Source organism: Bemisia tabaci, chromosome 6 (assembly GCF_918797505.1).
Source record: "Bemisia tabaci chromosome 6, PGI_BMITA_v3".
NCBI classification, from domain to species: domain Eukaryota; kingdom Metazoa; phylum Arthropoda; class Insecta; order Hemiptera; family Aleyrodidae; genus Bemisia; species Bemisia tabaci.
This window is the reverse complement of record NC_092798.1, coordinates 6,955,420-6,978,367: the sequence shown is the minus strand read 5'-3', so window position 1 is coordinate 6,978,367 and position 22,948 is coordinate 6,955,420. Positions and strand designations below refer to the sequence as shown.

The following is a 22,948-nucleotide window of genomic DNA, read 5'->3' as shown; positions in this document are numbered from 1 at the left end:
TTTTGGGTGTTTAAATCGAGTTGCATATTGGGAAAATGCCGAGGAATATTATTTTGAAATTATATTAAGATTGTTTTTGGTATCTACGTCCTTTTTAAATGAAGAGAGCGCAGGCGGCTGGATCAGATTGTGTATTTTAAGTCCCTAGGTTCGGTTATCGTATTCTGAAGTGAAACTGAAAGAGTCGCCGTTTACAAGATCGCAACTCACTCAAAAGCGGTCGTGAATTTAAATAGTTTCGCACGGATAAAATGAGTTTTCTTTGATTAATTGTGAATAATCATAATTGAAGAAAAAGTACTTTGTCCACTGGTCCATTAGGAAAGCGTAAAGCATGGATTAATGGAGCATCGATGACCAACTAAATCTTATCTGATAAGGAAATTTAAGTGTGAAACCCTTTTTTCCGTCTTTAAATGATCCAAATCCACCAACAAGTTTAAAACACCAAGTGCAAAAATGCGAATCTACTGATGAAGGGTCGATTCTTAGTGTCGAAAACGCGAATCTCGGCATTTCTGCCGTATTTTCTAACAGTTCGAGAAAATATTGAAACTTCTGATGGAGTTTGAAAAAACATCTTATTCTTGCCATCCTCAAGAATTATTAATAAGAAGGGTAGAAGGTTAATCCCTTCTACCGACAATAAAGAGGAATGCAGACAGTTTTTTTACTCTCCTGGAAAATCTTGTTTTCCGAGATTCGCACTTCTGCACTTTCACCATCTATTATGCTTTAGTATCGTTTAATTAACATTTCCACAGGCAGTGATTATGATTGTTCAGTCAGTAATTTTTTTTTCTCATTAATTTCTTCACAAAAATTCTCCTTATATGTGTTGCAGGCAATTAGCGATCGCCGGCAAATTGCAATCTATTCGTGTTTAATCAACAAATTAAATCGTTTTAAAGTGAAAAAACGAGATTGGAAGTAGGGATTATTACCTACTTATGCTTTGAATTCAAACGTATGTTAGCCTCTTCTTCTTGGATACATGGTGCCAGTTAGCACACTCGCGAGTTCGTGAAATGTCATCAATAATCGGTGTTACGTTCGGTTAAGCAACTAAACTAACTCCATGGCAAAGCGGATAGTATCGCTGGATTTGAAGGCGTACAGAAATCTTTACAATTTCGATGTTATCGTAATTACAATTTGACGAATTGAAAAGTACGGAGCTTGCAAATTGCCGGCGATTGCTGACTCCCTGCGATTTCAGAGATGTTTTTTTCCATCTTTAAGTTTACATGTACTTTTCTCTCTTCTAATCCAGTATCTATTTCATAGGTCTACTTTCTGTCATCTTCCCATTTAGAAAAAAGATATTTAAATATTTATTGAAAGTAGAATTATTTTCTAGCCAATTTTATGATGTTTTCTTTTAAGAAAATGCAAGGAAAAAATGTATTTTCTTACTGCTTAATTTCTACATCTACTTCATACCTATTTTCTTTCAAGAAAATTGTTCTAACTAGAAAGTAGACATTTTCTTGATGAGCGCCACCTAGATAGTAGATGAAAATGCTACCTGGGTAGGGTGAAGGATCCATTTTTAGGGTGTTCGTTGCGAACACCATGCACCTGTATCGATCCTTTTCTATGGTTTAAATGGCAAATCAATGGATACATCGCAAAGCACGCCGCGCCAATGAACTGTCCCTAACAGTTTAGTAGAGTAGATCATTTCTTTTTCGTTAACTTTGTCCACGTGTGCAGGGTTGAAAATAATGAGAATAATACGGCTGGCTCTATAAAAATACATTTTTATTTCATCTGGTGCATAAAAATTTAACTATAACATTACTCACAACTCGCAGTTAGAAATGGCTTCACATTATTCAATATCAAATGAACACTGAAGATGCTTCACTTCACAGACCACCTTATTTTCTTTCGAAAGGAAGGACATCGCACACTTAGGCCATATTATAATTACAGTTTAAGGCACCTAACCAGTGCTACAGAGTCCCTCTTTGCCGTTTTGACTCCGCCTCCCTTTTAAGACCAACATTTGTCTGGGCATTCAATGTAGCCCTAGTGGCATTGGCTGTTACTAAAAAAAAAAAAAAAAAAAAATTGACGATTCGTAAAGAGGAAACCATTTAAAAAACTGTTCGAATGTTTGATACAAAACCCCTTTGCTTTGTTCTTTGCGTAAAAATTCCACCTTACAATTTTCTTTTTGCATCGGGAAGTTTTTCATCACTTTACTTCAGTAGATTTTTAAGAAAACTGCATACATTTTACATACAATTTCATATTTTTACGATGCATATTTTTTAGTTTACTTTGTACTTGACATCTACTGTCGTGATATTTAGGATATCGACGGTGAAACTACCAAACCACGTATCTCGTTTGCGGTGTTTAAAAATCTACGCTCACATTTTATTTTTTTGAAGTAGACCAAATCAAGATCATTCCTTGAAATTTTCACGGAATTTTCTCCGCACAAAGAGGAAAAATCACAGAAATTTTCAAGACTGGATGTTAAGTAGTTTTTCATTTAAAAAATAAAGTATGACAGGAAGTCTGCGACGTCGCAAACCGAGATACGTGGTTTGGTAGTTTCACCGTCGATATGTAAGTGACACACTTTTAAAGACGTTTTTTTTTTCAAAACTTTTAAAACAGTTTTACGAAAGTTTCACTTATAAGAGATCATAGAGGGTTTTCCAACTCTTCATTTTGACAAGTTCTTACACTTCTTTTGAAGTTCATTATCAGTCAGTACTATTAGGGTGGTTTCAAAACGTTATCAGGGTAACGCTCGAGGTTTGGGTGCGCTAGGAGGATCTTCCTGCCAAGCAGTGCACTTGATTGTTTTTACAAAATGACGGCACTTCGGCTTAGGTAGATATGTGATCTTAAAACAAAAAAGGTATAAACCTACCTTAAAAACTACGAATGAGTGAAGTCAAAGGAAATTTTTTAAAAATAATTAATCGACAATAAAATTTGAGGACGAATTTCTAACTATACAGGCGTCTTGCCATTTCTCTTTCCCAGGCGCTTCGGTCTCCTGCACCGTTTTTCAGAGTTGTTACAAAAACCATAGCGTTCCCATTTTTTAATACAGTTCTATTAAAAACGACGTTTCTAACTTCATGGCATGGAGAAAGGTTCAGGAGAGCATTGCGTCCGTTGCCGTTTTTGTCGAATTTTGAATTTTCTTTGGTTACTTTCTTGCGTAAAATACATTCTACTTTGTGTCGATAATCTTGCTTCAATTCCTTGGTTAACTCATTGCCTAAGTTGGGCGAATAGAATATATGAACTGCTATTCCTTCCATGGTGAATTCTGGTTTATCGACGTTGAATTGAGTCTCGGGGTCGTTCTCAAATGTGAATAGATTTGCCCACTTTGATAACGGATTTGGATAACAAGTAGTACCCAAATCGCTTGATCGCTTGAGAACTGTAATTGACGCTAGTGAGCATTTTTCTAGTTGTATTAGAAAATAGTTAGTGCCGTTAATTAGGTGTTGAGGTGATCGTACCTTTATTAGGTCCATGAACTGAAACCAAAGTTGGACTAACTGAGGTTGCGTCAAAGAGTGCCTCTTTTTCGTGCATTCTGCATGTTCTCGCAGAGCCTTCCAGGCAATTCTTATTGAGGAAATGGAAAACGTTAAGAAGAACTGGACACCATTAAATTTGACATCCAACGGGTCAGCAATTTGGAAGAATGTATTAATTTTACCGATCAGAGCGAGAAGGTCGTCTCCCATTCGGTCGAAAGTTTTCACGTCGATTATCTCGGGGAGTCGATGCCTAAATTGATTACAAAACAGATTTCCGAAATAAGTGGCCATTTCCTTGATCTGAGGTCCGAAATATGATAAAATCTCCGGCAGCACATAGCTAAAGACGAGGATGGCGACATCTTTAGCCGACCGCAGCGTTCGGAAAACGGTGTAGGGATCACCTCTGTAGATAGCTACACCGGCGAGGAATAACTGAATCATGGGTTTGGCCCACCCGACAGCTGTTTCCAGATCAGTATTCAAGAAGCTGAAGCAAAAAGCTTTCAGGTCATCGAGGCTGAGCTCGCCGAACTCATGATTCAGACATTTGACGAGTAATGAGACATTCTGAACTGTGCTGCCAGCGATTTTTATGACTCTTAATATTTTTGTAAGCGTCTCTGCTTCGCTTTTCAGAAGTGAGGCAGCGGTTGCAGCCCCACCTCTGATAAGACCACCGCAAGCTGAGCCTATATCTAGGTATGCATCGAGAGCACGGCTATTGGTGACATTTAAGCTTTCGTTGTGCTTAGCTAAATCCACCAGATTCACGACACCATCCACTCCCATGACAACACCACTGCTGGCAGCCGTGATATACAAGCCCAACGCGGCAGGGGCAAGAATTGGGCAAAAAGGAACGGCTGCTAGAGCAACAGTCGATGTCAGAGCTGTTGTCGTTGCGAATATCTTCGTAATTTTCCTCGCTAGTTTCACAGGCGAGCAAGCCACCGATTCTGCCAGAACGATTTCCGTTCGGGCTTTATAATCCCCTCCGTAGGGATAAATCAAGTGTAACTTGGGTAAAATGTTGTTCTCCAAGTAATCGGTCCACGTCTCGTAAGTGCGAGCTTCGTCGACGTAGAAGCAGCAACCTGTTTTCTCCTTTAAAATTCGGAATACCAGACAGTTCCCCGATTTCTCGAAATCCAGATCGATGACGCTTATGAAGATGGGCTTCAAATAGTAACAGCGTTGTGACCTACTGGAAAACGATGCCTCTGTTTCGTCTCGGATTCTTTGCGTCACCGCTTTCCACGTTTTTCCGGGGTCGGAATCATTTCCGATCAATTTGTAATAGTATTTCATTTTTTCTTCCAGGCGGCCTTCTGGGACTTCGTGGTGTTCTGTGTAGCCGAGCAGTCTGCTTATCGTCTCTTGAAAGACGATCGCATCCGCGACCCATTGCTGAAAAAAAAAAGAAGAAAACAGATAAAATATCTAATTGAGAAAAAACAGTGACACAAGGTGCATCTTCAGGTTCAGCTACACGATCAAATTGAGCCATCAAACTGAAGCTCTGATTGGTGGAAAAAGACCCGAGGTGAAGATCCGACCAATGAGAGGCCCAATTTGATGGGTCGATTTGATCGTGTCACCAGGCCTTTCAAGTAAAACGCAGTCGTCCCTCGTTATTCGCGGATTTGCCATTCGCGAGTCTCATCCGCGAATTTCGTGAAACGAACAATTGCGTGTTTCATACTTGAACATATTTCTGTCAGACAAAGCTATGTGCCTTACGACCAAGCCTTGAGATCTATAAGAGTATATACATAACAGGGCTCACGTCATAATGCACGAAGTTCCGTTTGGCAGAAGTACGTCCAAATATGTTTGAACGAGGCACCTTGGTTTCCAAAGTGAGATTTTCGTCAATTTAAGTCGAGGAGTCGGTGAGGGTATGGGTTTTTGAGGGAAACTACTGGTGGCATATGACGAAGGTGAAACTGGAGAAATGCGTATCTCGATTTGAAGCGTTGCAGACTTCCCGTCATACATAATTTTCGACATCGAAAAAGTAATACTAACCTAACTCGAGGTTCTTAGTAACAAATGGTTCTTTTAATGTAGCAAGCATAGTTTTATGTGCTCTTCCTTCTATATCAAGATTTTATTCAAAAGAAATTATTATGGAGATAGTTATAATTAAGCCATTGAACAAAGTACTAATTCTAACTTTTATTGCCTTAATGATAGTCACTACTAATTGGACCGAGTTAAACAGAAAGGAACCAAGCCACATTAGCTATTGCCAAGTTTAACTGGGCAATTAACTTTTTTATGAAAGAACGTTTGTTCGGAATTCTTTGAAAATTTTATGGAATTTGCTTCGCACCATGGAGAATTTTCACTGAAATTTGCACGAAAATCCGCACAACCGTTTTCACGTAAAAAATTAAATTGCCTAATTAAATTTGGCAATAGCTGATGTGGCTTGGTTCCTTTCTGTTTAACGTAGTCCAATTGCATTGACATTTCTTGAAAACTCCGGCGATTTTCTTATCAATTCGAAAAATATTCCATGAAAATTTCAAGCGATGATGTCGGATTGGTTTCCTTCTAACAAATAGGAGCGGAGATTTTGAAACACCGCAATCGAGATACGCATTTTTGCATTTTCGCCGTCGATAAACTACATTACCCACGTAGTAGAATTACAATATTGATAGTGATGATTCAGAGTCCATTATATTTATATTTATTGCCATAAAACTTCTACTAAATAAAAATTTTAATCTACATGCGAAATACAAACTTGCTATTCATGAATAGTCATGTCCGATTTTGGAAAACGAAATATCTACTTAATTGCAATTTATCGATACGAGATCCCTATTTTTGACAATTTTTAATCCCCAGTATTTGAATTTAATAGCTAATTAATTGTCACATATTGCTATCGAATTCGTATTCTTGAAAACTCTGCCTCAAGAGTAACCGTTAGGAATTTGCGACGGGGAAAATTCTAAAAACTCCTTCCATTTGCCGTGATACCACGTGCCTACTCCGGAGTTCGAATAGTTGCTCGCTCGATTACCGCAAGGAACCATGCGAGCAACACATCTGAATTCATTATTCATGCAGCTGTTTGGTAAAAGAGTGAGGAATTACATTAATTCCATCTCAAAATTACGATACGAGAGATACGCTTTACTTAAGATTCGCAGATTCGTTAAATCATAAGATATGACGAGCTTCTTTTCTTATTATATCGCAGAAGTCGCGTCATTTTTGCAGCGATTCATTTAAAAAAAAAAAAAAAAAAAAAAAAAAAAAAAAAAAAAAAAAAAAAAATGGAAAGATTACGCGATGTACAGTCTCCTCAAAATCGCAAAAAAGTACAACTTTTCGAGCGGGTTTGTAAACTCATTATACAAAATTACGCGTTATTTACCTTAGCATCCCGCCGAATATACAAATTTTCTATCGGCTGTGTACCTAAGGCCGGGAAAGATCACACAATGTTTGCTTTGATTTGGCGGAGAATATGCGATTTCTTAAACGATGCAACCATTATTTTCATAAACATTAGTCATTTGCGGAAGGCGAAAAACTAAGATTTTCCTTCAATTCCGCGCGATACCACATACCTACACCGGAGTTCGAATAGTTGCTCCTTTGTGTTCCGCATGCGAAAAAGTGAGAAACTGCGAGAATTTCATCTCAATATCGCGGGAGATAAGCGGAATTTCCAGCAGATTCGTTTGATCATAAGAAATAACGCACATAGAAGATTGCAAGAAATGCCCGATATTTTTCGATTGAGCAAAAAAATGAGGGCGATGATCAGCTCACTATCGCGGTAAATACGGAAAGTTTCAAGTGATTTATTAATATAATAAGAAAGCGCGCGTTATTTTTGTCAAAATCGCGGCATTTGCGAGAGAAAGTAGAGATATTACGCGAAATTTCATTTCGTTACTGAGGGAAATGCTCACTTTTTACACCGATTTAGTAAACAAATGAAAAATTACGCCACAATCAACTCAGTATGGCGGCAAATAAAGGATTTTTCAAGCGATTAAATGTTATGATACAAAATTACGCTTTTAATATCCTGGCATTTCAAATTTTCCACCGGTCGTGTAAGAACATGAGAGATCATGATTTAACGAAGTTACTAGAAAAATTGCGCGTGTGTGTAAATTTTGAGTTGAAATTGGTTCATTCCATGCCAACTAACTAGTACCACTTAGAAAAAGTGACACCCTCAGAATTTGATGAAATTCAAATTTCAAATTTTTCTCTAGTTGTGTGAGAACACGAGAGATCACGTAATATTCACTTTCATTTCGCGTAAAATATGCGATTTTATAACGATACTCACATCATTTTCATAAATGTTACTAATTTGCGACAGGGGAAAAGATAACATTTTCCGTCAATAATGTAGGATAACAAATACCTACTCCAGTTGCTCGCTTTATTTCTGTGGGAAAGTGGGAAATTATACGTGAATTGGGTTATTCCATGCCGACTGGTGCCACTTTGAAAATGTGACCCCCTCAGAATTAGATTAAATTTAGCGTGCTTAGTGTACACGCATATCTTAGTAAAACACCAACATTTTAAGTTAATTCGACCACCCGTTGAGCTTTTATTAGACACTGGAAGTTAGCCTCTCTCGGTGGATGCCACCACTTTGTTGATGTGTAACCTCGTAACGGCATATACCGAAAGAGGCCAACTTTCAGTGTCTATTAAAAGTTCAACGGGTGGTCAAATTAACTTAAAATGTTGGTGTTTTACTGAGATATGCGTGTACACTAAGTACGCTAAATTTATTCAAATTCTGAGGGGGTCACAATTTCAAAGTGGCACCAGTCGGCATGGAATGACCCAATTCACGTATAATTTCCCACTTTCCCGCAGACGGAAATAAAACGAGCAACTGTTCGAACTCCGGAGTAGGCATTTGGTATCCTACGCAATCGAAGGAAAATCTTATCTTTTCCCCTGTCGCAAATTACTAACATTTATGAAATTGATGTTAGCATCTAGGCTCGGGCTGGCCATAAGGCCAATCTGCCATTGGCAGAGAGACATCTAAAGTGTAAACGCAATACAACTATTCGCGCAAGATGGATGTCCACATTGCATATGAAAATGTGAGACGCGATGGCGTGAGTTGGGAACTCGCAATGATCTGCTCTATGCTACTAGTTTGAAGCACCATTACGAATAACAGAAACTCAAACAAACACAATATGGAAATAAAGCGAGGGAAAGGATGCGCTTTAACGACGGCGCAGAGATACAACTATTCGTACTCGATGGACGTCCGTGCTGCATCTACAAAATTGAAGGCGCGATGACGCGAAGCGTGAGCTCTCAATGCTCTGTTATATGCTGTCAATGAGGAAATTCGGGAGGAAAGCTAAAAAAGAGGCCCGAACACATCTACCCTACCTTCGGCTGTGTTACTCACGTAGTGCTTGAAGCACCGTTACGAATCAGACAAACGCAAACAAACACAATATGGAAATAAAGCGAGGGAAAGGATGCGCTTTAACGACGGCGCAGAGATACAACTATTCGTACTCGATGGACGTCCGTGCTGCATCTGCAAAATTGAAGGCGCGATGACGCGAAGCGTGAGCTCTCAATGCTCTGTTATATGCTGTCAATGAGGTGTCCCTCAGATTCGGGCGAAAAGTTAAGAGGAGGCCCGAATACGTCTTCCCTGTCTTTGGTGTGTTGATACTCGTTCTTTCCTCTTTTTTCAGGTTCTTGTCTGATTATTTTTTAGGATGGATTTTCAGAAAAGTCTTAAGCTAGTGTAAACCGCAACACTGGCTTGGTACTTTTGCAAATAATTGTGCTTGGATGCGTCTAGTGGCTTTAATTTTTTATGTTTTCATTAATTTCAGAAGTCTGTCGGTTACTTCAATACGTTCAATTTTGCAATTTTTACTCGGTGCGATTAATAAACTTTGAACCTGAAAATTGCGTAAACTTGTGCTGCTTTAACAAAATTTTCTGAACCTCTCTCCACGTTGGGAATGCCCCATCAGGAAATATATCACTTTATGCCTCTTAACCAGACAAGGGTCTACGCCCTCAGAGGCGAGCCAGTCCGACCCTGTTAGCATCGCTTGTAAAATCGCATATTTTCCGCAAAATTAAAGTGAAAATTACGTGATCTCTCATGTTCTTGCACAATTGTTGGAAAATTTTACCTTTGAATTTCATCAAATTCTGAGGGTGTTACTTTTTCTAAGTGGCACTAGTTGACATGGAATAACCCGATTTCAACTCAACATTTACAAATATACGCGATTTTGCCGGTAAATTCGTTAAATCATGAGAATTTAGGCGCTTTTCATATCATTATTGCGAGAAATGCTCGATTCATGCGACAATTTAGTAAAAAAAAGTAGAAAAAAAAGAAAAAGGGAAGAAAATAACACCACGATCAACTCAGAATGGCGGCAAATATGCGATTTCTCAAGCGATTTCATAAAATGATAAAGAACGACGCGTTATTCGTTCAATACCGCGGCGTAAATGGGAATTTTCCAGCGGTTGAGAAAAGATCACATATCTGCACTGCCGTGCTGAGGAAAAACGCCGTATGAACCTTCTGGCGTTGTCAAATTTCTTTGAAAAAACACGAATTTCCTGGTAAATTTATGAATATTTACCTTTCGATTTTTCAGATTATTTTGTATGCGCAATTTCACCTAAAATTCCTGAAAATTGCAAGGGAAAATATTCATAACTTTCCTCAAAAATAAACATTTTATACAGAGAGAAATGCGGCAACCCTCGAATGTTCATACGGCGTTGTCCGTCGGCACGGCAGTACCAGTGCCTTTGCGAGCACAAGCGCAGCCGATCCAGATCAATTCGGCGTTTTTCCTTGCCAAGGAAAAAGGCCGTATGAACCTTTAAGCGTTGCCACATTTCCTCCGATAAAATAGGTATTTATTGGCGAAGTTTCAAATATTTTTCCTCAGAATATTCAGCCAATTTTTTTCGCACTTTAATCTAGGGTCTCTGAAAATTTCGAGGGAAAATACGCATAAATTCCGTCATGAATACGAATAAAAAAAAAATAATAAAAATAAAATAAAATAAAAAAAAAAAATAAAAAAAAATAATAAAAATAAAAAAAATAATAAAAAAAAAATAATAAATAAAAATAATAAAAATAAAAAAAATAAAAAAAATAATAATAAAAAAAAATAAAAAAATAAAAAAATAAAAATAAATAAAAAATAATAGATATAAATTTTTATAATAATAAAAATAATATAATCCGTCTGTTTTAATCGGGGAAATTTGGCAACTCTCGAATGTTCATACGGCGTTCTTCCTTAGCGCGGCAGTAGGGGTCGAGAGGGTTCTCAAGAGCGAACACCGATTTTCAAGATTTTATTGGCATCGCCTCCCCGCTCGCGAGTTGAGAGGCCTTTGTTTCGAATGCCCTCGTCGTTCGCGGACCCGAACCCTTTTGTCCGGCGCCCGCTCCTACTTCTCAATACTGCCGTGCTAAGGAAGAACGCCGTATGAACATTCGAGAGTTGCCAAATTTCCTCCAGTAAAATGTTTGATTTTGAGGAAAGTTATGAAAATTTTCTCTTGAAATTTTCAGATAATTTAGATTTGGTGGTGAACAAAATTCTCTGAAAAATCGGAGGAAAAATATTCACAAATTTTCCTGAAAATTCATGTTTAATTGGAGGAAATTTGGCAACGCCTGAAGGCTTATACGGCGTTCTTCCTTAGCACGGCAGAATACCTGAGGCATATTGCTGCGAAAGCGATACCTATTTTAGAACTCGATCGATTAGCCGTCCAATTCGATAACGTTCGAAGATGCGATGCCGAAGACGCTCGTATTCATACTTGTCCGATCTTTAGGGGGCAATAATTGCTGGACGCCAGTTAATTCCCTCCTTATGCCCTAACATCTCTCAGTGGCCGGGCGTCGCACTATGGTCCCAAGCCCGATTTAGGCGGCAATAAATCGGAAAAATGAAGTTTGGAAAAAGCTCGATTTTAAGACAAGGCTCGATAGTACATACACTGAAAAAAAAGTTCGGTAAATATGGAACCACGATCTTGTTCGGTACACACGACCGAATTATTCGGTCTGCTCAGCCGAACTGCTCGGTCCACTGAACCGAACTGTAAGAATTTATTATGGTTCGGTCGCACAAACCGAACAATTCGGTTGAACAGACCGAAATTATTCGGTTGTGTGGACCGAGCAAGATCGTGGTTCCATATTTACCGAACTTTTTTTTCAGTGATACTGTGGAGAGGATTCCTGTAAAATATCATTTCGATCGAAGCACTAATAAAGATGTGACAAGCACACTGCCGAGTTAAGGAAGAACGCCGTATGAACATTCGAGAGTTGCCAAATTTCCTTGCATAAAATGCTTATTTTTGAGGAAAATTATGAATATTATTCCTTTACATTTTCAGACACTTTAGATCGAATTGCGAACAAAATTATCTGAGAAATTGGCAGAAAAATATTCAAAAAATGTCCTGAAAATTAGTGATTTGCTAGAGGAAATTTGGCAACACCTGAAGGCTCATACGGCGTTTTTCTTAGCAAGGCAGCACAGGAAGCGCAGTGCGCCGAGCACTTTTGAGCACGATCCAAGTTATCACCGAGCGGCGGCGCTGTGTTTAAGGACTTTAAAAGGGTTTGTTTACGTTGTTTCGCTGTACCAGAAAATGTTCGGGCACCTGATTCACAAAATATAGGATTCTGTGGAAGATGTTACATGCCGAAATTATTCTTTTTCTAAATATCTATTGCTCTGGACTAATCCTTAGAGACATAGTCAAATTTTTAATAAAATCGCAAAAGCAGGACCCAAAAAATATACTTTGCACCCTACAGAAATCAGAAAGGGATTAGCCTACAGTTTACGCACGAAACATGACAGGAGAAAAATAGCTATGGTTGAGGACGAAAGTAAAAGGAGAAAAACGCATGATTACAAGCCGTGTGCGGACTACACTGCCGTGCCAAGGAAGAACGACATATGAGCCTTCAGGCGTTGCCAAATTTCCTTCGAGAAAATACTCAATTCCTGGAAAACTTGCGGATATTTGTATACCAATTTTTTACAGGATTTCAATCACAATTTTATCCATAGTATTTGAAAATTTCAAGGGGAAATATTCATAACTCTCCAGTAAAAATAACATTTTACAGGAGAAAATTTGGCAACTCTCGAATGTTCATGCGGCGTTCTTACTTAGCACAGCAGTATGTAGTAGTAGAGGCAAGACTCCGGGGATGAGGTCTAGTGCCTTTGCGAGCCCAAGCGCAGCCGATCCAGATCAATTCGATCGGAAGCCCCGTGAGCGTCTCTGGAAGAGGGATATCGGGATCGGGTTTTCCCCTCCTGTCTCACGAGGGGATGGCAATCCGGCCAGGAATTATATCCGAATTTGGTCCGCGCTACTGCGTATCGTTCCTCGAACTAAAGCAATAACCGCCCAAATCGCCTCTGAGTTCGGGATGCGTGAGGGGAAATTCTTTTACCTGCTCAGGCCCTCTTGAGCGAATATTTCGATCGAAAGCGACGCCTGGTCGTTCACGAACTCGGAGGGCGATCAAATTAATTTCAATTCCCTCTCGACCCCTGAATTCTGCCGTGCTGAGGAAAAACGCCGTATGAGCCTTCAGGCATTGCCAAATTTCCTTTGACAATTCACTAATTCTCAAGAAAATTTGTGAATATTTTTCTTCCAATTTCTCAGGTGATTTTGCTTGCAATTTGATCTAGAAAGTCTGAAAATTTCAAGGAAAAATATGGAAAATTTTCCTAAAAAATAAACATTTTATCGGTGAAAATTTGGCAACTCTTGAATGTTCATACGGCGTTTTTCCTTAGCACGGCAGCATTGCTGTAACATTTTACGTTTCAACAAGAAATGGGATCAACGTAATATTTCGAAAATTTTCATTATTTCTCCTTTTTGCTGAAAGGATACTTGTTCTGCGAAATGTCTAAGCAATAAAACGGTTAGTTCCCTTTTTAAAAAAAAAACTATATCGATGGGAATGGTACAAAACCATGCATCTTTGTTTGCGACGTAGTAGAGCTCCCAGAGTCCATTTTGCACGGTAAAACTGGTCACCGTATTTTCTCGATAAGTCGGCTTGTTTTTCTTGCAAAACATAAAATAGGAGCAGAAATATTGAAACATCGCGATGGAGAAACGTGGTTTCGCACTTAGGCAACCTATATAGGAATTGCGATTTAAAATATAGCAATCGGGATGCGTGCTTCCTGAATGACGCCATCGATTTCTCTGACGAAGTTTCCCGGAAACGCGGGAGTTCCCACTGCGATTCCTGCTGAAATATTTCGAGAAGCGGTTTGGCAACAGCGTGTTCGGCATCGGCGCTGGAAGCGAGTCTGTCGGGTTCGCGGCGAGCACGCGTCGCGGTTGCTCCCCGCTTGGGCGAACTTTTTGGCGATGTTGTCGGCTCGACACAGAATAATAGACTTCGAAGAACGAGCCGAAAGCTCCCAACGTGAGGGTGAGTTCAGGGGTTGAACAAAAGATCATCGAGGTAATACCAGCTGATTATTGCGAGAATGTTTGAATGAGGATATGATTCGAATCACGAATAATCAGATCGCGGATAAGCCGACCGCGGATGATCGAGGCTCGAATATGTGTATCCATCCGAGGTTCAGCGTAAGGACAAACCCAAGAGTCGAAATCCACTAGCATCTTAATTATCATCCATTTGATACATGCACCACACAATCCAAATCGCGGATATTCAAGTTGCAGATACCCCCACCGCGGATAATCGAGATTAGGCTGTGTATTACGGCTCAGCGCACGGCACGGACATGCCCGAAAGTCAAAACCAACCAGCATCACTGTTGTCATTCATTAATACAGTTATGATACTTTCAGAAACGCGGATAGTCAGATCGCGGATATTGCGGTCGCGAATAATTGAGACAAGACTGTGTAGAAAGGCTCAGTGTAAGGACACGACCGAGAGTCGAAACCCACCTGCATCACTATTGTCATCCATTTGAGACTTGCATGACACAACCCAAACCGCGGATATTCAAATCCCAGATGCCCCCAACGCAGATAACCGAGACTAGACTGTGTATTAAGGTCCAGCGCAGGGGCATACCCGAAAGTCGGGACCCACCAGTATCGCCATGATCAGCCATTTGATATTTAGAACTACGGACAATCGGATCGCGGATTCTCCAACCACGGATGATTGAAACTCGACTTTAGTTTCAAATTCTGGATAAACGGAAGACCAAAAAGCTGATACCCCATGTTACAACCACGATCATCCACCGCACATGATATCATACAAAACGCGGATATTCGAATCGCGGATACTTAGACGGAGGTAAGATAACGTAGGTAGGTGCAACCTTTTCAAGGGAGCTTTCCTCGAAAATGGTGTGGATTATGAACAAAGCCATACACTACAAAAAAGTGTTCGAAAATATTGTGTGTTGTCTTGCGCTATAAACTACGGACGCAACGGTCCGTTATCCATTCAGTGCTTTAAATTTCGGATTGCGCAGAAATGTTGACGCCAATATTGGGCCATAGGGCCCCTGTCCACACAAGCACGGTTCGCGGAACTTCGGGCGAACTTATTCTAGGAACTTATTATAACCCAGCTATAATTTATTATTCCGCGAAAACCCAGGTCGTGGAACTAATTCGCTCAAACTGCACTCGTGTGGACAAGGCATGTACAAGGTGATCCTAAAGTCCGTTCCACCCCCTCTAACTTTTTACTTAATTGAGGTAAAGATTTGAAACTTGGAGAAATGTTCCTAGGTCAGAGGGAGCTACTTTTCGGCCCCCGAGAATTTTCGGGGGTGCTCACTAAGGAGAAGGCAACTGAACCCAAATCTTCTTTTTTCAGATAAAAAGATAATCTCTGTGACACCTAGCTGAAAGAACGTGAAAAAAGACTCGGAGTCAATTTTTCAAACCGTTCAAAATGGAGGACGGTCAAAGTTCAAAATTGCCGAAAATTGGCTTCTTAGTTTTTTGCTGATGCATTGGCTAAAACTTAGAACATGAGGGTACTTCGGCATGAGAAAAACGAATTTGTCGTTTGTCGTTGGATTTTTGAAAAAGTCAATTTTTGGCCATTTTGAACTTAACTGGATGCCAATTTCAAAAATTCGAGTTTTGCTAAAAAAAAAAAAAATTTCGACGTCAAATTGGTTTTCTCGTCTCAAAATACTCCCGAACACCGAGTTTCATGCAAATTCAACGACAAGAACCGTATGCCAATTTTCGGCCATTCTGGACCTTAACCGGCCACCATTCTGAAATAGTTAGTGCTATTAACCTCGGGTTGCCGCGAAAAGTTTACTTTTGCCATGTCCTTTCAAACGAGGTATCACGCGAGGTCTTTCCATTGTAAAAAAGGGGGATAAAAGAGAAAAAATAGTGCCCATATTACCCTGCGAGGGGTCTTTCCATCATAAAAAAAGGGGAAAAGAGAGAAAAAATAGTGTCCGTTGCCCTACGAGGGGTCAAATGCGAGGTCCCTTTCTATTGTAAAAAAAGGGGGGAAAAAGAGAAAAAATAGAATCCGTTGCCCTTCTCCCCAAAAAGGCCCCCTGAAAATTTAAGGGGGCCAAGGAGCAGCTCCCTTGGACCTCAAAACATCCTCCAATTCTGATACCTTCTTCAATAATCTGGCTAAGTAGTTGGAGGGGATGGAAGGGCTTTTCGGCTCACCCTGTGTGATAGCCCCTCCTGTTGAATTCGATCGAACGCGGTGTTTAGCCGGTGCGCTTGGCAACGTCGCGCGGAACGTTGGAGTGGGGGTCGACTCCCGCCCCTGTGTTCGGGTCGAGCTCGGGCCGACGCGGTGTTGTCGGGTCTCCCCGAAAAACCCCACTTATTGCCATCTAAAACTCCGCGGGGCGCACGAGGCGGCATCGGCGCGGGCTCGAATGGCGTTCGGAGCTCGAACAAACGCCGCGGCGACGACCAGTCCCGCGTACTTCGACGTTCGACGAACACGCGATTTCGACGTCCTTGGTGCCTCGAGCGTCCCGCGAACCAAGACCCGTGAATGCCGAAGCGGAGCTCGGTGGAATCGCGGATTCTGACTGGGAGGTGCAACACCAGGCGGATGGGCATGGAATCGGCCGAGGATGAAGTCAAAACCAAGGGCGGCGAGCTGGAGAATTTGGACCCCAACATAACCATCGTCAAGATGGATGGAAGGTGAGGGATCGAGCTGTTTCATGTTTTGTTAGGAAGGAGACGATTCCCGGAAATCGGATCTCCCTGACGCCGGTTCGTTTTTAATTGAACCGATTATTTACCGAATCACTTAAGCGTCAAAACTGCGAATGCGAGAAAAACGAGAGAACCGGTAGAAGTATTCGCTTATTCGCTTTATTGATAACAGGGTGTTTACTAAAACAGACCGGCCAAAAATCAGTACTTTTACAATACTTTTTCAGTACATTCCCAAAAAATTCAGTACCTCCTCAATAGAAAAATTCGGTTCTTTTCCAGTACCTCCATTTGACGAAATTCGAAAAATTTCAAAAATTTGAATTTCTCGCTCAAATTGTGACAAAAATGACCAAAAAAAGAAAAAATTCCGGACCTTAAGCGAAACTTCCGCACTTTTTCAGTACTTCAGGAACCCCCTTAAAAAATCGGTACTATTTCCGGACTTCTAGACACCCTGAACAATCTTCGAATTCCAAAAAATGTATGTTCCTTTAGAGGGATATTTTGAGATTAGACATAAGTGATTATTGTACCAGAGAAAAAGCAGAGCAAACAACCCCTCCACCACCGAAATAGAGATTTGCGCTTACGTGATTTGGAAAATAATCTGTTCGATTGCACATGCGTTGTTTCTGAAATGAGCCAGGGATCCTCATTGTAAGATGTAGTCCGAAAGATGCATGCTAAGGAAAAACGCTGTATGAACATTCGAGAGTTGCCTTTCTCCGGATAAAACATGTACTTTCAGAGAAATTTAGCCTTAATCTTCGTTGTTTTCGGATATTTAAGATTAAATTGCGAAAAACATTATTTTGAAAATTGGAAGGAAAATGTTAACAATTTTTCTAGTATATTCGTTTTTTTAATATAGCAACGCCTGAGGGCTCATACAACGTTCTTCCTTAGCAGGGCAGAATGGACTTCTTGGACGAATAAATCGGAAAATGAAATTTGGCAATGCCTCATGTGACTTGGTTCCTTTCTGCTGAATGCGGTTGTGGGAATGCTGACAGCATTTAAACAGCACTTAGCAGAAAAGAACCAAGTCACATCAGACATTGGCAAATTTAATTTGTTCACGAGCTCCAATTTGAATACGCTTTACGATAAGGAACAAATATTCTGGCTCATTTCAGAAACAACGCTTGTGCAATTAGTTTTCCTATGCAGATAGGTGCTTTTATGAATGTGCGAGAGGTATTGGTTCCTTGCTGCAAAATGTAGTCCATTTAATAACAGGGAACGAACTAGATCACAATGTTTTCAACATTGAGCGACTTCCTAATTGCTTTTGTGGGTCAATACTAAATATAAGTACGGTACTAAAATTTACACAGCAAGTAAGTACAATTTAAACCTTGTAAACTTTAATGGGTTGCTATTAATTTTCGAAGCAACATGTAAGTAGGCAGAGCATTTTAAGGCATTTTTTTTTTTTTTAAATACAATTTTTGAGGAGAAAAAACATGAGTGAAAAGTGTAAAAATAAGCTATTTTAGGATCTACTACAGTTTTATAATGCTGAAAATGGTTTTAGAACAAGTGATAAAAACGGTTGAAAAATAGTTAAAAAAACTGCAGTTCTTTGAAGACATTTTATGCATGAATTTTACTCATTCGCATTCGATACTGGGGGTGCTCAGAATCGAATGTAAAAAAATTTTCTAGGAAAAATTTTGCTTTCATTTCTCTGAATTTTGAAAATATTTTAATTATAAATGATTCTACAAGAGATTGATAAGATTACTGATTGTTGAGTCTAAAATATGGGACGGTTTGTAACTCCACCAAATTTTTTCGTAGAGCCAGTATTGGAGAAATGGACCCACCCACATGGACGAGCAACAGGTGTTTGACCCTTATTGCAGCCTACAAATTAAGGCCCTGCCTATGGGATCCCAATGATGGCTATTACTTTGATCGAGACAGGAAGGCAGAGGCATGGGGTGAAATATCGCAAGAAATGGACATACCTGTCACTGAAATCAAGAGGAAAATGGAGAGCCTTACATCCTCCTTCCGACGAGAGAAAGGAAAGCATAAAAGGATCAACGAATCTGGTAAGTTTTTTTGATCAGACTAGCCCATCTAAAGACAGTCCCTTATACAACGTAAAAAGTTAGAGCAATATCGGAGCAAATGATTTTGAGATATTAAGTCAGTAGACAGCGAAAATCTCTAATCTCTTCAAATTAAGATTATTCAAATCGGTAAAGATTATTTTCATGCATTATACCTACCCATGAATTTAATCTATTGACAAGCAGAATCACCGCACCTGTGTCCCAGGTCGTAATTACTGGATGCAATATAATGCAGTAGACAGGTCTTTTTCTAGTGAATTAAATTGGGGTTTTCATAAACTCTACAGTTTTTAAAATTCTCCGACTTCCTCTGATAATCTTTGATCAAAGTCTCTGCTTATAATGGTTCCTTTTTATTTCTCTAACAATTGCTTGATGTTGAATTGATTTTTGTGTTTTGCAGGAAGGGTGTACAAATCAGACTGGTATGCATTCAAAGCTTTCAGCTTTTTAATGAGCAGAGAAGGCAAATCAAAAGCGAATAATAAATCTAATGATAACGATAATGTAAGTAATCCAGCTTTTATTTTGATCAACTTATTGGCCCTCTAGAATCGGAAGAATCCAGCTGCAATTCGTTTAAAATAATAACACCTGGAAATTCGCAATTCGTTTTGGAGAGCTTGGCATACATTGTAATCATGTCTCATTGTAATTCAGTTCCCTGGAAATAATCTCTTCGTATTAAACAGTTAAGTTTAAGTTTCATTCAGAAAAACATTTCAAAAGCTGTCACGGTGATGTCGTCAATCTTTCGACACTTCACAAGAAAAATGATCTCATTTTTATCAAATACTTCAGAAACATTTTGATTTTCGTCAGGACACGGGGAGGAGGCCGTTGGGGGTATGTTACATCAAAGCAGTAAATTTAAAAAAAAGCTGATCTGTGAGAACTTAAAATACGATTATTGAAACCTAGCCGAGATGTTTTCTGTATCAAATTGGTACCTACATACAATAATTTGCTACAAGATCTCCTGAAGTTCATGATTTATCTTCTCACTTTTTTATTTTTATTTTTTAAAGGAAAACCACCATCTCACCGATCAAGACTCAGATAACACTTCTGATATAGAGAAATTAACAGATTTCCTAACGGGAGAAAATTCTGAGCGGACATCAATACCAAGAAAACGGAAATCGGGAACTCATCAGACACAATTACCGAAAAAATTGAAGGACTCCACACATGAATTAATCAGTGAGGAGACAGTGGTGCCCAATGGCTGTGCGATTTGGCAAACATCAGTAGATGATGATGATCCAACACTGATGTTCACGAGGTATCTAGGAAAGAAGTTGAACAAATATGATCCGCGGACGAGAGCGACTATAATCCATGACATAAACCAGCTGATATTCCAAGCTGACATGAATGCTCACCCTGAATAGTAGCTAAGTGATTTTTATTTTGGCCGTTGAAACAAAGAGTTAATGGTTCATAAGTTACCTCAGAACTAGGAGGAAAATTCTGATAAAACTGCAGTGATTTCCTTCTATAACATTTGCAAAAATTGCATCAACAAGAGTGAGTATACTTGTCCCTCGAGTCATGTGCATTGGACTCCCACCGTCCCACCCTAAATTAAGATAATTATGTGCCTCAGCAAAGTAAGTGTAAATACTGGAATTTCCACGACTCAGACTGTGTATTTATTGATTTTTGTTATTATATTGATGTAAATAAACATTCCAAAAGTAATCTGACTACATATTTGCAAGTTCAAATATTTCCTTTGATCCTTAATTAGGGGGAGGGTTTGCGCCTGCACTCACGGAGCTCCTCACCGCTCTCAGGTACCTAATTTCTTCTGATCATGACATAAAAATTACACACTTTACTGATATCAATAACTGCAAAAGGCAAATCCAAGAGATATAAACACGCATGATTAAGGAGAATCAGGGATGACCGATTAAGCCTGTACTCATCTGAGCTTACCAATTACATTCAACGTCTACTTCATGCTAAAATTTTGATCTGTTTACTCATGCAGTAAACAACAGGAATTTGTTGTCCATATAACTACATACATTTACTCTATAGATTAAAAGGAAGATTTTAGGCTCAGATTCCCTCCGTTCAAGCGAAACTGATGATGATTTGGCTGAAGTTATCTGAATGGCCCGTCCTCCGGTCAGGTTGGGTTCTATTCCCTATGACAATATTGGCCCCTATTGTATTATTACGTAAGTCCCAGTAATAGTTGCGGTTTGTTAAACGGATCATGTAGCTCGTCTATTGGGTTGTGTACTAAACTCAATCCGATTATTCCATAACTTAGATTCAGGTTGCTTAATAGCGTTTTCCAAGACAGACAATGACAGCTACTTATTTCAGTTTAACTGGTAAATTATTTGGCAGACTCATACGCCAAAGGAGAAATTCAGAACTATTAAGAACAAGAAGCGAAACCGCTTTGAATCTTACATGTTTTCGTTCCTCCAATTCTGGCTTCTTCTGCGACATGGTTCCGAAGTCCAATCCTACTGGAAGGTCATCAGTTGTAGAATTCAGAATGAGCACAGTTAGTCGCTTCTTGATTTCGTTTGAGTTCCACGATGAAAAAAAACGATAAGATTATGTGTACAGAAAACTGACAGATGATAGCGACAATTTGGAAAAGCAAGAAGAGTAAATCGATGACGCAAGATTGATTAATGAAAGTGAACTCAATAAAGAACCTAACCCAAGGTAGATTTACACAGGTATGGAAAAGTTGAAAATTTCCCATCATGAGCCTCAACGTGTCAATGACTCGTGACGTAGGTTAAGAAATTACAATCAAATTAACATTCAAACGTTTGTGCGAACGCTAAAATTAATATCGTATAACCTGCAAAAAATCCCAAAAAATTTTGACAAACGATAAACGAACATAATAAATCAAAATAATCAAAACACGGCTGACGTTAAGCGCTGATTAGTTCTGTCCATACCTGTGTAAAACCTTGAACCTAACCTGCAAAATTGACAAAACAAACTAACAACCACGGTCGAGCGCTGATTGGTTACGGAAACGTACGAAGAGGGGAATAGAAAACACGAGCGGTTGATTTGAATTTCGGATGATAAGGGCCTCTATTCGGAGAATAGACTCACCATAGGTATTACATTTACTTTCTACATTTTTATTAAAAGTTTTCTTCATCATTATTATTGCTGAGAAATTGACCTGCGATGTAAATTCAATCTGAATCGGAATTTGATTTTCTGTGACATTTATTCAAAATCTTCCCAAGGTAGACCTTGATCGAACTAATAACATTCAAGTAGAACTCTTTCCATCGGCTGGTAAGCATGACAGCTTTAGTACTGAAGAAGCGTTCATGAAATACGAAACGCTCTAGGGAGGGAGGGAGGGAGGTTTGAGTGCGTTACAGCAGGTGCATTGCTATGGAAGAGGGGCAGTCCAGGGCTGGGTTGTATAATGGTAAAATCAGCATGTACTCTCAGTGCTGATTTTACAAAAATATATGGTGAAAAGTCGACACAAGGAGGCAATTTTTCATCCGAAATTCATCTTAAACTGTCAACTTCAAGAGGGGGTGGGGGATCAAACATAGCGTGAAGTAATTTTTTGGAAAGGAAACAAATTTGTATTGGAAGGAGTATAAAAAAATCAATTTTTCAGCAGCTCCTTATAGTACCTATCTATGCAAGCAGATAAAAAAAGTAAACTTATCAGAGACATGGTCTAGGTATTTTAGTCGTTCTGCAGGAGTGCATATCATAGTTGGAGCGAACATCAAAATTATTTGCAGAGTCTGAAGTGCAGCAGAAAGAGTGTTATTTTAATTTTCCCATTAAAACTATATGTACTTTAATGAAATTATCAATGGTAGCAGCTTAATTGTTGAAACTTATGTCAGCACAAGAAGACATCGAAAATACATATTTTGCAAGGTACAGACAGGGCTTCGTCTTGTCTTATCTCGTCTACAAAGCCAGAAATAGTTTCAACAATGAGGCTGCTGATCTTCCGATGAGCTCCAGGAGCCAAGGGACCAAATTGAAAATAAATTTCCGCTCTGTCTATTAGATTAATAAATGCTTGAAATGGAAGATGTCTCCCCGTTCATCAATTGG

General features: G+C 39.4%; 2 protein-coding genes across 2 annotated transcripts; one reads left to right on the top strand and one right to left on the bottom strand.

The window, feature by feature from the left end:
• Positions 1 to 1,743: 1,743 nt before the first annotated feature.
• Positions 1,744 to 21,543, bottom strand: LOC109034705 (uncharacterized). The gene is made up of 2 exons (XM_019047987.2): positions 21,290 to 21,543; positions 1,744 to 4,934 (listed from the first exon to the last, which is right to left on the bottom strand). The coding sequence occupies exons 1-2, from the start codon at positions 21,326 to 21,328 to the stop codon at positions 2,973 to 2,975; spliced, it is 2,001 nt and encodes a 666-aa protein (XP_018903532.2). The 5' UTR covers positions 21,329 to 21,543; the 3' UTR covers positions 1,744 to 2,972.
• Positions 16,485 to 20,560, top strand: LOC109034712 (Dpt-YFP repressor by overexpression). Its single transcript, XM_019048000.2, has 4 exons — positions 16,485 to 16,754; positions 18,576 to 18,832; positions 19,260 to 19,363; positions 19,885 to 20,560. Exons 1-4 carry the CDS (start codon positions 16,600 to 16,602, stop codon positions 20,248 to 20,250), a joined length of 882 nt encoding a protein of 293 aa, XP_018903545.2. The 5' UTR covers positions 16,485 to 16,599; the 3' UTR covers positions 20,251 to 20,560.
• Positions 21,544 to 22,948: the final 1,405 nt, after the last annotated feature.

Excerpts from the sequence above, each read along its gene's own strand:
- LOC109034712 (XM_019048000.2), top strand. The coding sequence starts at position 16,600 with ATGCCGAAGCGGAGCTCGGTGGAATCGCGGATTCTGACTGGGAGGTGC. Across the intron at positions 16,755-18,575 it reads ATCGTCAAGATGGATGGAAG|AGCCAGTATTGGAGAAATGG; the intron begins GTGAGGGATCGA and ends ATTTTTTCGTAG. Across the intron at positions 18,833-19,259 it reads TAAAAGGATCAACGAATCTG|GAAGGGTGTACAAATCAGAC; the intron begins GTAAGTTTTTTT and ends TGTGTTTTGCAG.
- LOC109034705 (XM_019047987.2), bottom strand. The coding sequence starts at position 21,328 with ATGTCGCAGAAGAAGCCAGAATTGGAGGAACGAAAACAT. Across the intron at positions 4,935-21,289 it reads AATTGGAGGAACGAAAACAT|CAATGGGTCGCGGATGCGAT; the intron begins GTAAGATTCAAA and ends TTTTTTTTTCAG.